At 37.8% G+C, this 15,292-nt stretch overlaps 1 protein-coding gene across 3 annotated transcripts in view; it reads right to left on the reverse strand.

The window, feature by feature from the left end:
• NEMF (nuclear export mediator factor) overlaps nt 1-3,383 on the reverse strand; it is a 65,704-nt gene extending 62,321 nt beyond the window's left edge. The window contains exons 1-4 of one of the 3 annotated variants that reach the window (XM_074290503.1): nt 3,229-3,359; nt 1,595-1,663; nt 1,353-1,455; nt 774-858 (exon numbers count right to left, since the gene is read on the reverse strand). Coding sequence is in view for 1 of the 3 variants with exons in the window: in XM_074290502.1 (XP_074146603.1) it covers nt 1,353-1,455; nt 1,595-1,663; nt 3,229-3,287 (231 nt within the window). In the remaining 2 variants the exon portion in view is untranslated. Of the gene's footprint in view, nt 1-773; nt 859-1,352; nt 1,456-1,594; nt 1,664-3,157 lie in introns of all 3 variants that reach the window. The other 2 variants (XM_074290504.1, XM_074290502.1) reach the window with 2 other exon arrangements.
• Nucleotides 3,384-15,292: the final 11,909 nt, after the last annotated feature.

The raw sequence follows: 15,292 nt of genomic DNA on the forward strand, positions 1-15,292 counted from the left end.
AACTCAGATCTTCCTGATTTCAAGGCTGGTGTTCTGTCCACTACGCTACCTAGCTGCCCCCAAACACTTTTAACTTTAAATTACATTTACTAATATTTCCTTAAGTCTACAAAATAAAATAATAAATCAAATTTGAATTTGTAAATATTTCAAGGTACAAATGCTCACATGGAAAATTTAACAATGGGCTCTCCCAAGTCTTAGAGCTGACTTCAGCACAAAAGAGAGCTGGAAATTGGAAAGGGGAAGGGAGGAATAGGCTTAGAGCTGGTGGTGGCAAGGAAAAAATGTAGAGGCTAATTCTAGGCAAGATAAGATGATAACTCATCTATCAGATGTTTTCTGGAGAGGAAAAGCCCAAGTTTCCAGCATAGAAATGGCGATGAAGGACTGAAGAGAAGAGACATGGTTTGGAACTGGTGGCTGGAAAGTCTTTCTATCCTGTCTTCCCCCTACTATAAAATCTTATCAATTTTACCCCCCTACTAAAAATTTCATCAATTTCATAGCATCTCATAAATCCACCCCCTTTTTTCCACTTAGCAAAGATACCTGAGGTTGTGACTTTTATAGGATAAAATGCAAACTCTTCAGTCTGATGTTGAAAGCTTTCCACAACCCTGCTGCTATTTACTTTTCCATGCTCATTTTATGAAAACTACACTCTAGTCAAATATGACTACTAACTGTTCTCCACACTTAGTCCTCTATCTCTCACCTCCATGCACTTACACAAATAACTTCTCATGCCAGAAATATCTTTTTAACTATACCTTTCAGATTCCTTTTCTTCAGTTGAACTCAGGTGACAACATTTTTAGGAACCCTTCCCTGACTCCTTCAATGTGAGTGTTCTCCCTATAAAATATCCCAGTAATAAATTTATTTGTGTACAAGTTCTTTCTCCTTAATAGAACACAATAGGGCATAATATCTAATTTTTATATCCCTTAACTTGGCATGATGTTTTTATATATAGCAAGTGCTTAACATATATTTATTGAATTACCTTCATATACTATTTTAGTAAATCTGTTAAAAAAGGAAATGACATTTGTCTGACCATACTTGTTCTTAATGAAATCATTGTGATTACAATTTCCTGTTCTGGATTTTTAGTAATTATTTGTTTAAAAATACATCCTAGAAATTTATGAGAAATTGAATTCTACCCCAAACTCTGAAGATTAAAAAAATGAGGGTAAGTAAAAGTAAGTGAATTTGCACAGTATATCTTTAATTCAATTAACACCAAAATAAAAGGTAATACCACATGGATATAAATCAAATTAATTCTAAGTTAGAAGACTTTAATTTTAAAATTTAGCTTTTCCTGCCCAAGGAAAAGTTACCTTCATGGCAAAGCTAGATGGCATCATATTCTTTGGCCATTCAAACTCTGTTGTGTGAATTCGTATACCAGATTCAAGTAAAAGTGTAACTTTAAAGTCTGGCCTATAGGGAAAGAAAGAAATAAAATATACCTTAAAAATAATATTTGCCAAAGAAATAATTGTGAAAATTTTAATTAAGGTGAAAAATGAACAATCTCAGATTTAAATAATCACAACAAGAAATATAAAAAAAGTCTTACTTTTGAAGGCGTATAAGGTATGTCTTGTTATCCACATCATAAATATTGTAAACTCTCATTCCCAACAAGCTGTAAGGCAAATTGAAAATATGTAGTAAGTCACATTTTGCAGGACTGAGAAAAAAACAGTACACATCAACAACATACACAGATTTATAGATGTAATCTCATAATTTAGTAGATAAGGAACTAGATAGCTAGATAAGTAACATATAAATTCACAGTAGATATGAACAGAGCTAGGACTTAAGACAAAAAGAATATCATTTAGAAGAAGTCTCAGGTCATCTAGTACAAATCAATACCTGGAAAAGAGCCCCCTTTACTTTTTTTGTTGTTGTTGACTGAGGTAGTTAGGGTTAAGTGACTTGCCCAGGGTCACACAACCAGGAAGTGTTAAATGTCCGAGGCCACATTTGAACTCAGGTCCTCCTGACTTCAGGACTCGTGCTCTATCCACTGCGCCACCTAACTATCTCCTCCCCCCCCCCCCTTTACTTCTCGGACAGGTTTTTTAGTCAGCTTGAAGACTGTCCACTCTACTTCTGGACTGGACTATTCTAATTGAAATCTTTCTTTTTAATGAGCTGAAATCTTTTAATTCTTAAATAACACTCATCTATTTTTCCTAGGGGTCCAGCTTCTTTTCTACATATAAGTCCTTCAAATGTATGAAGAAATATATATATATATATATATGTATATATATATATACTCCTCTGGCACACATCCCCACTTTCTTCAAACGATCCACCTATGATGTGGTTTCAGTCCTCTCCATCTTGGTAGCTATCCTGTAGATTGAATCCAGCAGATTGAATCTAGCTGAGTCAAGGTTTTCCTTCATCTCTCCTAATACAGTTTAAAATCAGGGCTTTTTTTGTTTGTTTTTTCTTCCATTAAGAATGCCTAAAGGGTATTGCCAAGGGGCAATACTAACTATTCTTACATCCCGAATCTGTCCTTATTTTGACATCTAGTGAATAAAGTATCTTCCCCCCAAAATCTGACTTTAGACTGTATTAAGAGAGATCAAGTATAATAATAATGGTAATGACTACTCCCATTTATTTAAATTTCTCTTTTTAGACAGGATCTCTAATTTCATATTCTACGGACACACCTAATTATCTGTAAAGTTACAGAATTAAGTGTTAATATTTAACAGTTAAGTTTAACCATCTCTAAGTGTAGGAGAGGCTACTTATGCCACTGCAGGGATCAGGAGGTTTCTCTGACGTCCAAGCTCACCCTCGAAGCTTGACTAAGGCTTGGCTCACATTAACAGAATGCTTTAAAGATTAAAAATGGCTTTTAAACAATCTCGGTTCTCCCAAGGGAATCCATTCGGAAGTCATGATCGGTAGACGATAGGCAATAATAACTTCCCACACGGAAAAAGCCCATCCCAGGCCATCCCCAAGTTTCAGGAGCTCGCGGTAGGCGAATGCTCGGCCTTCCGCCCACCTTCACCCTCAGGTTGGTCGGCCACCCGCTCCCCAAAATTCGAGGCTCCACTTCGCCCGAACAAGGCCTGGAATTATAAAGAAAACGAGAGGGGACCTCAGGTATGTCGTATCATTGTAGATCTCTCTCTGCTCCCCGCGGTACAGATCCGATCTGCTCGATCCTACCTGGCATTGAACTCGGAGAGGATGGCGCAAATATCTACGGAGCTGAAACGCGTCTTCATGGTGAAGGATCCTGAAACAGTCCGAGTCCTAACCAGCACCTTCTTTCCTCAAGTCTGCTCGGACTCTGAGCGGCTCGCCGCCGCACGCAGGCGCAGAAATCAAACTGACGGTGGTCCGGCGGACCCAAAATTCATTGAAGCGCGCGTCTAAGACGGGATATAGTGTATTTCTAATTCTTTAATTTAGACAGAGACAGAACGTGTCTTATCTACTAATTTATCTTCCCGGACAAATGTCCTGAGTAAATTCAAAGAGGGCAGTCGATCCTGTGGCTTTTCTGTAGTTTTCTTCCTTTACATATGCTTTCCAAACTGAAGTCTTAGCGCCTCCTGCTGGTCCAAAAGTTCTTTGCTTTATGTTATCGGATAATTGCGCGATATGTCCAGCGGGAGACAGTGCAGAGCAAAGTAAAGCCTTAGAGTGTAGATTCGTTGTGTGCAAGTTGTGCTGTAAATTTTAACAGAGAAACCTAACTTTTCTCATTGTCATTTAGAAAGCAGAGTTCAACCAACAACTCTAACGACTTGTTTTAAACATCCTCTGACTGATGAACCCAACGTCTCACTATCTTTCTGCCTTTTGTTTTAGTTCGACTAATTTATAGAAAAGATTTACACGTATGAAACCACTCTCCTATTCCCAAACTTGATAGTTTTGTTTTGGTTTCTATGTAAAGCATAATAAAATTGCAAAATGCGAAAAAGGAGAGACCGCGTCTCACTATCTTGCCCAGGCTGGAGTACAGTGGCTATTCACAGGCGCGATCCCACTACTGATCGGCACGGGAGTTTTGACCTGCTCCGTTTCCGACCTGGGCCGGTTCACCCCTCCTTAGGCAACCTGGTGGTCCCCCGTTCCCAGGGGGTCACCATATTGATGCCGAACTTAGTGCGGACACCCGATCGGCATAGCACACGGCAGCCCAGAACTCCTGGGCTCAAGCGATCCTCCAGCCTCAGCCTCCCGAGTAGCTAGGACTACAGGCGCGCGCCACCACGCCCGGCGGAGACGCAGGGCGAGCCGCAAGACCTCGAGACTGTGGACCTGAATGACGTAATTAGGAGGGCGAGGAGACGGACGGAGATGCTGAAATCTGTTCTAGTGCAGCTTCTATTCTGTAGATGGCGATGCTGAAAACTGATACGTCTCAAAAGCAGGAATAAAATGAGGGAAACTCGGTTTGTAATGGGGAAAAAGGGTTGTGGATAGCAAAAATAAAAGAGATGCACTCTGCTTTTCTTCATTTGCTGTCCCCCACTTGGACATCTTCATCCTCTACATCCTTGCTCCGTGGCTTCCTTCAATTCTACCTTTTGCAAGAATTTTATTTTGGTTTCCTTTAGTAATCTCCAATTTATCCTATGTATATTTTGTTTGCTTGTCTTCTCCCATTAGAATGTAAGGTTCTTGAAGGCTGGGACAGTTTTTTTGCCCGTTTTTATATCCTCTTCACTTAGCCCTGTGCCTAGCGCATAGTAAGCACTTAAATGCTTGTTTGCTTGGCTTGTGTAGCTTCTTAAAACGGTAGGAAAGAGGGAAGGAGGGAAGAAATGGAAGAAAGGGAAAAAAAAAAAGGAAAATATTTTTATCAATGGCAACATTTTTTAGCATCCCAGTTGTTACTAGTAAGTTGAAAGGGAATGACTTTTAAATGTAGAAGTTCTATTTTTAAAGCCACTCATTTGAGTGCTTCCCTTCTAGCCAAATGCTCATGAATAATTTAATCTAACTTTCTCATTTTGCTGACTAAAAAACTGAAGCCTAGAGGGGAAATGATTGGACCAGGGTCATACAACTCTCTCTCTCTCTCTCTCTCTCTCTATATATATATTTTTTTTTTGGTCATGATGTTTTACCACCTCTACTCCCCATTCTCTCCCAACCACAATATTTTCTACCAAGTGTTACCACTCTCCCTTCTTTTTATATATATAACAATTTTCTTTTGTCCCATTCTTCCAATTTTAACTATTTTTACAGAATATTCTTTCCTTGGTAAAAGAGGTGATCAAGTGAATATAAGATGCTGATGTTTGGATTAGGACATTTTCTCTGAAGCTTGACATTCATTTCCCAGCCAGCTCAACTCTCCTGGACTTCTCCTTCAGCCCTAAGAATCTCTTCATCCTGCAAGATCTAAGCCTAGAAACTATTACTTTAATCAGTATTTTTGCCCCACTAGTTTCTCCCACTGATAGGGGGGCTTATCCCATAACCTTACTTTAAGGAAGGGGTCCAGCTAGGCACCTCCCACCCGAGCACCCTTTTTTTTGTGTGTGTGTGTGTTTTTTTTTTTTTGTTTTTTTTTTATTAATTATAGTTTTATTTACCAGATATATGCTTGGGTAATTTTTCAGCATTGACAATTGCAAAACCTTTTGTTCCAATTTTTCCCTTCCTTCCCCCATCCCCCCATAGCAGGTTGACATATTTTGACATGTTAAATATGTTAAAGTATAAATTAAATATAATATATGTATACATATCCAGACAGTTGTTTTGCTGTACAAAAAAAGAATCAGACTTTGAAATAGTGCCTGTGAAGGAAATCAAAAATGCAGGTGGACAATCCCCAGCATTCTTATGGATTTCATCATTCTCCAAAAGCTAGTTTCTTTCTTTCCTCTCTCTCTTAGTCCCTTTTCATTTTCCTACTCTTACCCAATTAGGTTGTAAGCTCCTTAAGGACAGGAATTACCTTTCTTCTTTCTTTTATCTCCAGCACTTAGCAAATCTGGTACATAGCAAGTGCTTCATAAATGTTTAATGACTATTTAACTGACATTCATTATGGTCTCTGTAATTCATATATTTTGGCTTCTTAATGAAGAACATAAGAAACCCCCTTTATCTGCCAGAGGTTGGGGTGCTTTGATTCATTTCTGTGGAACTTGTAAATTTAACCCCTTACTGGACGACTGGTTATCAGGTATTCTTAGCCAGGACTTAATACAAATAATGAAAACATTAAATTCCTATAATTAGAATAAGTTAATAGAGATATCTAGGTGGTGCAGTGGATAGAGTAGAGTACCTGGAATCAGGAAGACTTATCTTTTACTAGCCATATTTACTAGCAAGCCACTTAACTGTTTGCCTCAGTTCCTCATCTGTTAAATGAGGCCACAAAGGATCAGAAACAAATGAAAAAAATCAACTGAACAATAAAGGTTAAGACTATTGGAGGTCATAGGAGACCCTAAAAAGGTTGGGGTTCCAGACCAGTGAATTTGCAGGTTTGGACTAATCTCCAAGTCAAGGAGCAAAGTTTATTATAATTGTAATACTAATTCCAAAAGAATGTAGCAGAGAACTAGGAGCAAGAAGATAAGTTTATAGGACAAAGTTAGAGAGACCAGAGTTTCATATTACTTATTTACTAATTTTATGGCTTAGGGGTGAATTTGAGGAGTGATCTGGTATGCACCTTATTATTGTCTCAGAAACTTTGTTATCCATATTTAACATGTATTGGTCTACCTGCCATCTAGGGGAGAGGGTGGGAGGAAGGAGGGGAAAAGTTGGAACAAAAGGTTTTGCAAGAGTCAATGTTGAAAAATTACCCATGCATATGTTTTGTAAATAAAAGGCTATAATAATAGCAAAAATAAATAAATAAAAAACTTAAAACTTAAAAAAAAAAAAAAAGAAAGAAACTTCGTTATCACTGACCAACAAATTGTTGTTTGTGTGTGGGACAGGGTGCTAGACCCTCTTACCCAAATTGACTATTCAGAGACATTTTCAGATACAAACAGGAAGTATTTATTGGCTCCTAACAAGGAAAGGTATAAGTAAGCACACCAGCTGAGCAGCTCAGCATGCTGTGTGTGTGCCCCTTTCCTGGAAACAGGCAGTGAATTATATAGCAAAAGACTTGGATTCATTGGATGGACTGAAATATAACCATTGACCAATGATCAACAATGCTGTCTACTTCCTGTGGGTCACATGACTTCCTGAAGCTTAGACCTAGAGTTTGACTTTTTCTGCCCTAAAGCTCTTTGAAAATAGGGATCCTGTAACTTCCTGAAATTTACGCATAAGGTCCTACAACCTCTGAGAAATATTAATTTGGTCCTATTCATCTGACAGCCAGCAATGTTTGTGGAACTACAACACTCCCAAGGCCAGGGAACCTTAGGATTACTACTACATCTCCTGTAGAAGCTAGGGGAAGAAATATATCATTATTAGCTACATTTTAATTACATTACTCTCAAGGCCAGGTGACCTTAGGGTTGGTTGTTGCTGCATTTCCACTAGAAGTTACACCCTTCTGTAGTAGGTCTCTTAAAGTAAAAACAATCATAATGACTAGTAGCAGCAACATCATTAAATTTACATGAATCCCGTTCCTAGACTTGAATTGATACTAGTTTACCCTCAAATTGTCAATCACTCAGAGTTCTCTTGTTATGGGCCAGAACTCTGCACTTGAAACAAGGATTCTTACAAGGTGATAAATCAGTGGAATTGATAAAACAATGGTTATCTAGTTTAGTATAGTGATTAATAGTTCTCTAGTTCAGTACATGTACTTAGTACTTAATATAGTTCTACAAGATTCACACCTATGATAATAAAATTAAAATAGAGCATATAAAGCTGGGATAAACTCAATCAGAGACATTCCATCTTCAGTTAGGCTCCTGGTGACTCTCCTAGGGAACTGAGAGGCTCGGAGACAGACTCGGAGTAGACGAGAGGACTGGAGGCAGGAGCTCAAGCTCTCAGAGCCAAGGAGAGACAGATTCATTCCATCTTCATCAGCCTCGTGGTGGCTGTCCTGTCCTCCTGCTCCTTGCACTGAGACCTTGGTCCATCTGAAGGGCCTCAAGAAAGCTAACCAGCCCCCACGTAAGAAGACAATAAAGAATTTGGGCTTTGGACTTTAACACCCGGCTAGTCTTGTGATTAATCTGCTGAAAGGAAGGCTGGTCCAGAGACCTCTAGAAAACCAACCAAGAACACTACATTCCCTGACTCACCAACCAAAACTTTTCATTCCCAACAGCCCAGTCAAGGTAATGATAACAAATTTGGGTCCTCTTAAGAGGCCTCTACTGAAGAGTCACTTTCTTCTGTGAGGATCAAGTAAAACCCCTTTTCTTATCTATGGTCTACCAAGATAGAGAAAAGACCCCTTTTTCTCAAGTGAAATCCTGTTTCTAGAGAGCCATAATAGTGGGGAAATTCTGGGTGAGGTATAAGACCCTTCAGCCTAGAGGGAACCTGCTAACAATGTCTGGTTTGGGTCCCCATCTCCCCTAAGGGCTCTTGGCCTTCCTGAGAAGTCAAGTGTTGTAATTAAAGCAGAGTGATACTAAGTGAAAAAGAGATATTTACACACAATAGCAAGTTGTTTATGTGGTCCCACATGCATGCATAGTGTGCAATGGTTATATAAGAGTATTAGGGTTTATAAGGCTGAGAAAATTTGGGATAAATGGACTCCATGTTTGACCATCCATGTGAGTCTACCTCTTCACTCCTAAGACTAAAATAGTTTTACCTCGTCCATATCAAAAAGTAAAATACCCTCCAATAATTCCACTCATTATTCTGCGGAAAGTTGTATAGAATTTTCTGAGAGAGCAGAAATCACAAAGCTAGAGTGACTTTGCCAAGAAAATGATATCAGTAAGAGTCAGAAAAGATTAACTGAGCTTATGTTTAAAAATGACATTTAAAAAGAATTCATCCAAAGTATTTAGGTCTGGCACATGCCTACGTAGCATCTGCATGTGGAAGACACTAAGAAGATGATGTCTCTCCAGGAAGAGAAAGCTAGGGAGCTGCTTTCAAAAGAATCATGAGATTACTTGCCTTCTCAGTTCAATAGGTGAGTGAGTCACTAGAGGGGAGAGAGACTGAAATTGATTTGGAGATTTGGAACTGAAAAAATTTTTAAATAAAGGTAAAGAAAATTAAAGATAGTAACTTAAAATACTCTGTAAAGGTTTTGGTTGTTACCATGTGTTAAAGAAAAGACTACAGAGTTATTCAAAAACTCAGCTATCGCCTGAATTTTTGCTTCAACACTTCTAGTAGCATAGTAGTAGCATTCATAGTAGCAACCAGGAAAAGAAATGAAGGTTATGGTCTTCAGAGTTTTAAAGAAGACTCCTCAGCATTCCATTGTTGTAGAGTCTGATTTTTCTAGATAATGCAGCATCAAAACCCAGAGGAATAAGAAGCAACTTCTAGGAGCAACTTTTGGGAATCCATCCAAAAGAACCTGAAATGCAGATTCATTCAGCAGTCATGCTGCACCTGGACATGAACTTGATTAGACTAATTGTTAGAAATATAGGACAAAGATAAAAAAGACTCAGGAGTGTATGAAGTGAGTTGGTTTATCTATTGTTTTTTCAAGAAACAGGTGATCCATCCAGTGGCATATCCCCTGGGCAGGATCCAAGGTTATTGAAACAGGAATAAGCCTTTTGTTTCCTCTCCTGAAACACAAGGTTCCTCCTCCATCATCCCAATTAGTTGGGAATGACAAAGTTAACAGACTGCTTGGACCTTTCATGTTCCTCCTTGACATATTCCCCACTCTCATCATACAAACCATATTCAAAAATGGTGGAAAACTCATCCTTTGGAGAGAAGGTAATATTAACTCAAAGCATATGCACTTCTTTTGGGGTGATTTTTATCCATTCATCATTCAGTGACTCAGTATTTTGTTTTTATACAAATAACTTGGTCAAACTAATGTGATTTTTTTTCTAAGTGTTTGTTCCTATACGGAAATACAGTTCCCTAGGTTACTCATACCTTTTAATTTTATTAATCTTACCTTTTATTTTTAGAATTTCAAGTTTTGTGTTTGTCTGGGAGGTTTTAATTTGTTCCTTTTCTAGCAATTTTAGTTGTAAGCCCAATTCGTTGACCCTCTCTTTCTCTATTTTATGCAAGTAGGCCTCTAGAGATATAAATTTTCCCTTTATTACTGCTTTGGCTGTATCCCACACATTTTGGTATGATGTCTCATTATTGTCATTTTCTTGGGTAAAGAAAGATTGGGTAAAACAGCAAATCATAGACATAATTAATAACTACACCAAAAGATCAAGCCAGCACAGAATAGTGGGAAGGGCCATTTTCCAAGCATAAGCTAATAGAGTATTGACCTATGGGTAATTAGCCTTAAGTGCTTGGTTGTCTGATCCCAGTGCATCAACTCAGAGTTTCAACCCTTCACACCTAAATGCAACAAAACTTTATGGATATACTTTTGCAGCAAACTTTGGCATTTAATAGACTATGTGATTGCAAGAAGAGAGGCAGCAGGATGTGAGTGACAAAAGCAATGTATGGTGCAGAGTTGCTGGACTCATCACAGACTTAACCTCTCCAAGATGAATATTTACATTCGACAAAAGTGGCAGCGTTAAGGCAAAAAGAACTTTAGAAGAATTAATGTCAAGAGATTAAAGTGCTTCTCTGAAAGGAAACAGTTGTTGCCAACTTGGAATGTAAGGTGACCCAACACACAGTTGACAGCAGAGAACCAGAAAAGTTTTCAGAGATTTGGTGTACAGAATTGCATTTGATCATCTAGTTCAGAACCCCATCAAGACTGGTTTAATGAAAATGATGGGGAAATTTAGATGCTGCTAAATGAAAAACAAGAACTCTACAGGGTGAATCAGCAGATAGTTCATCCATCTTAAAGATGCAATTCTGGCAAAAATAAAGTACAATAGAAACTTAGAGATATTGTGGGCTGAGTAAGAAGGCAGAGGAAATTCAATGTTATGCTGACAGTAAAAAGCCAAAGCATTTTTAGGAAGCAGTGAAGGCTCTTTATGGGCCAAAGATCTATGGGGCATCTCAACTACTCAGTACTGATGGTGCCACACTGATTAGTGATAACATGATCCTAGAAAGGCAGGCTGCAAATTTTTATAATATTCTTAACAAATTATCATTAATTAATGCTGAAATTATTGACCGTTTACCTCAAGTTGAAATCAACCACTCCCTAGCTAAAATTCCAACTGAAGAAGAGGTTTTGAATTCCAGTTGGCTACTTTCATGTGCTAAAGTGTTGGATGCTGCGTCTTTTGCAGTTGAGATTTACAAGATGTATCCATTGTTCATACAAATAATGACTGAAATTTTCCAAATTATATGACAAGAGAAAGTTATGCCCCAGGAGGTCAAGGATGCCTCCATTATGCATCTTTATAAAGGTAAAGGAGATAGATTATCCCATGACAATTACAGGGGTATCTCTCTTTTAGAAATTGCTGGTAAGATTCTTGCCAGAGTCCTCATTAATAGGCTGACTTTACACCTGGAAAAAGATCATTTACCTGAGACCCAGAGTGGCTTTAGAAGGGGCAGAGGAACAGCTGATATGCCTGACAACTCCAGGAAAAATGCCAGGAGCAGAACAAAGGTCTATATACAACATTTGTAAATCTAACAAGGCCTTTGGACACTGTCAGTTGTGATGGCTTGTGGAAAATTATATCAAAATTTGGTTGTCCAGAAAAGTTCATCAGTATAATATATCAATTTCATGATGGCATGCTTGCCCAGGTTCTGGACCATGGACAATGTTCTCAAATTTTCCCAGTCGCCAATGGAGTGAAACGTGAATGTCTTCAGACATGTTGTCAAATGTCTTCAATGAGGACAAACATGGAATCAAAGTCACTAATTCTGATGGGAAATACTTCAACTTGAAAAGTCTACAAGCCAAAACTAAAGTGGAAGGAATGTTAATGCATGATTTTTTTTTTTTTTTTGGTAGATGATTGTGCACTCAATGCAGTCTCTAAAGCTGAGATGCAATAAAGTATGGGTCAATTCTTTGCTGCTTGAGCCAATTTTGGACTAAAAATTAACACCAAGAAAAACACAACTGTTCCATCAGCCAGCACCATACCATCCATATATGGAACCATCAGTTGCAGCAAATGGTGAAGTTTTGAATGCTGTGGATAAGTTCCCTTACCTTGGCAGTATACTTTCCAGGGATGTCCATATTGATAATAAGATAATAAGCTCAGTGTTTAGAAGACTCCAAAGGAAAGTGTGGGAGAAGAAAGGTATTATTAGACTGACCACCAAATTGAAGGTCTACAGCACTATTGTGCTGACCTCATTGTTGCATGCCTGTGAAACCTGGACAGTATATCACTGATTGCTTCCATTTGAATTGTCTTAGGAAGATTATGAAGATTAAGGGGTTTTTTTTGTTGTTTTATTTTTGTTTTTTTAGATTGATAAAACAGGTTTATTATGGGGTTTGGAAGTAAAGTCTAGTTAGTAAAGTTGAATGTAGAGATAAAAGGCACCTGAACCAGAGTTCCAGTAGGCAGAAATCCTTTGACATAGCAGGCATAAAGCTGTCATGTTTGCGACCTCTGCTGAAGATTAAGGTTAAGATACCTGACACAGGAGCAGCTAGGTGGCACAGTGGATAGAGCGCCAGCCCTGAATTCAGGAGGATCGGAGTTCAAATCTGTCTCAGATACTTAACACTTCCTAGCTGTGTGACCCTGGGCAAGTCACTTAATCCCAGCCTCAGGGGAAAAAAAAAAAAAAAAAAAGATACCTGACACTGAAGTCCTTTTTGGAACTAAATTGCCAAGAATTCCAACTCTACTGCAGAGAGCACAACTTTTATTGGGTGGGCTACATTGTTGGAATGCCAAATGTACACTTGCCAAAAAGATATTTTATGGAGAACTCACAGGGCAAGCACTCACAAAGTGGTCATAAAAAGTGATACAAGGACACTCTCAAGGTTTCTCTTAAGAACTTTAGAACAGTTTCTATGACATACAAATCACTGGCACTGGACTTCCCTACATGGCCAGAGAAGGTACTGTGTTCTATGAGCAAAGCAGAATTTAAGTAGTTCAGAAGAAATGCAAGATGTGCAAAGTTAGAGTCCATTCCAAATGTTTATATTTGTATCTGATCTGTGGTAGAATATTCCAAGTTCATATTGGTCTAATCAGTTATAGTCAGATACACTGTAACTTGACTCTAATGTAATGATGTCATGGTCCTCTTCAAGAATGAAGGACAACAGTCAACCAACCAACCAACCAAACAACCTTAGATTCATCCTGTCTGAGCACTTCCTGAAGTTCAGATCTTCTGATCAAAGATCCTGTCAGTGGTTACTTTCTCTTCCTAGAAATATTGTAATTACAAGAAAGTACCTCCTTTAAGATAGCTAGAACTAGGTCAGGTATTTGGAATCTAATTTTTCTTGGTTATTCCCCTTCCTGTTAGGTATTTCCTTTTCAGTCTTTATTGCTGATTTAAATTTTACTTCATCCTCCTTATGTTTGGGCATACCACTAAGGCTCTATAGTAGATTCTTTATTTATTCACTTTCTACTCTCTTCCACTTTCTTGGTGAACTCATCAGCTTCCATGGACTTTGCTGATAAATCCAAATCTATCTGTACAGCCCTATTTTCTTCTTATCTAATCATTCATTTCTAGCTGCCTAGTGGTTATTGTAAACAGAATGGCCTCTCAATATGAACATGTCCACAATGGAACTTATTATTTTTCCTTCTGATTCACCCCTACTTCTCAAATTCCTAATTTATATTGAGGACATTGCCATTCTTCCATTCATCCAGTTTTGCAACCTCATTTTTTTATTAATTTTATAATTATAACATTTTTTGACAGTACATATGCATAGGTAATTTTTTACAACATTATCCCTTGTACTCCCTTCTGTTCCGAATTTTCCTCTCCTTTCCTCCACCCCCTCCCCTAGATGGCAGGCATACCCATACATATTAAATATGTTATAGTATATCCTAGATATAATATATATGTGCAGAACCGAATTTTGTTGTTGTTATTGCAAAGGAAGAATTGGATTTGGAAGTTAAAAATAATCTGGGGAGAAAAACAAAAAATGCTAACAGTTTACACTCATTTCCCAGTGTTCCTTCTCTGGGTGTAGCTGATTCTGTCCATCATTGATCAATTGGAATTGGATTAATTCTTCTCTATGTTGAAGATATCCACTTCCATCAGAATACATCTTCATATTGTATTTTTTAAAAAAATTTTAAATTAATTTTATAATTATAACTTTTTTTTGACAGTACATATGCACAGCTAATTTTTTACATTATCCCTTGTACTTCCTTCTGTTCCGGATTTTCCCCTCCTTCCCTCCACTCCCTCCCCTAGCTGGCAATTCCCATACATATTAGATATGTTATAGTATATCTTAGGTACAATATATATGTGCAGAACCAAATTTTGTTGTTGTTGTTGTTGCAAAGAAGAGTTGGATTTGGAAGGTAAAAATAATCTGGGGAGAAAAACAAAAAATGCTAACAGTTTACACTCATTTCGCAGTGTTCCTTTTCTGGGTATAGCTGATTCTGTCCATCATTGATCAATTGGATCTGAGTTAGATCTTCTCTTTGTTGAAGATATCCACTTCCATCAGAATATATCCTCATACAGTATCATTGTTGAAGTGTATAATGATCTCCTAGTTCTGCTCATTTCACTCAGCATCAGTTCATGTAAGTCTCTCCAAGCCTTTCTGTATCCATCCTGCTGGTTATTTCTTCACTCTTTCATATGAGTGGAAATAGTTTCAATTTCAACATCTGAAAATTGTCTGTTCATATCCTTTGACCATTTATCAATCGGAGAATGGGTTGATTTCTTATAAATTAGAGTCAATTCTCTGTATATTTTGGAGGTGAGGCCTTTATCAAAACCTTTAACTGTAAAAATGTTTTCCCAATTTGTTACTTCCCTTCTAATCTTGTTTGCATTAGTTTTGTTTATACAAAAGCTTTTTAATTTGTTGTAATCAAAATTTTCTATTTTGTGATCAATAATGATCTCTAGTTTTTCTTTGGTCACAAATTCCTTCCTCCTCCACAAGTCTGAGAGGGAAACTATCCTATGTTCCTCTAATTTATTTATGATCTTGTTCTTTATGCCTAAATCATGCACCCATTTTTATCTTATCTTAGTA

Source organism: Sminthopsis crassicaudata, chromosome 2, assembly GCF_048593235.1.
Source record: "Sminthopsis crassicaudata isolate SCR6 chromosome 2, ASM4859323v1, whole genome shotgun sequence".
NCBI lineage: Eukaryota > Metazoa > Chordata > Mammalia > Dasyuromorphia > Dasyuridae > Sminthopsis > Sminthopsis crassicaudata.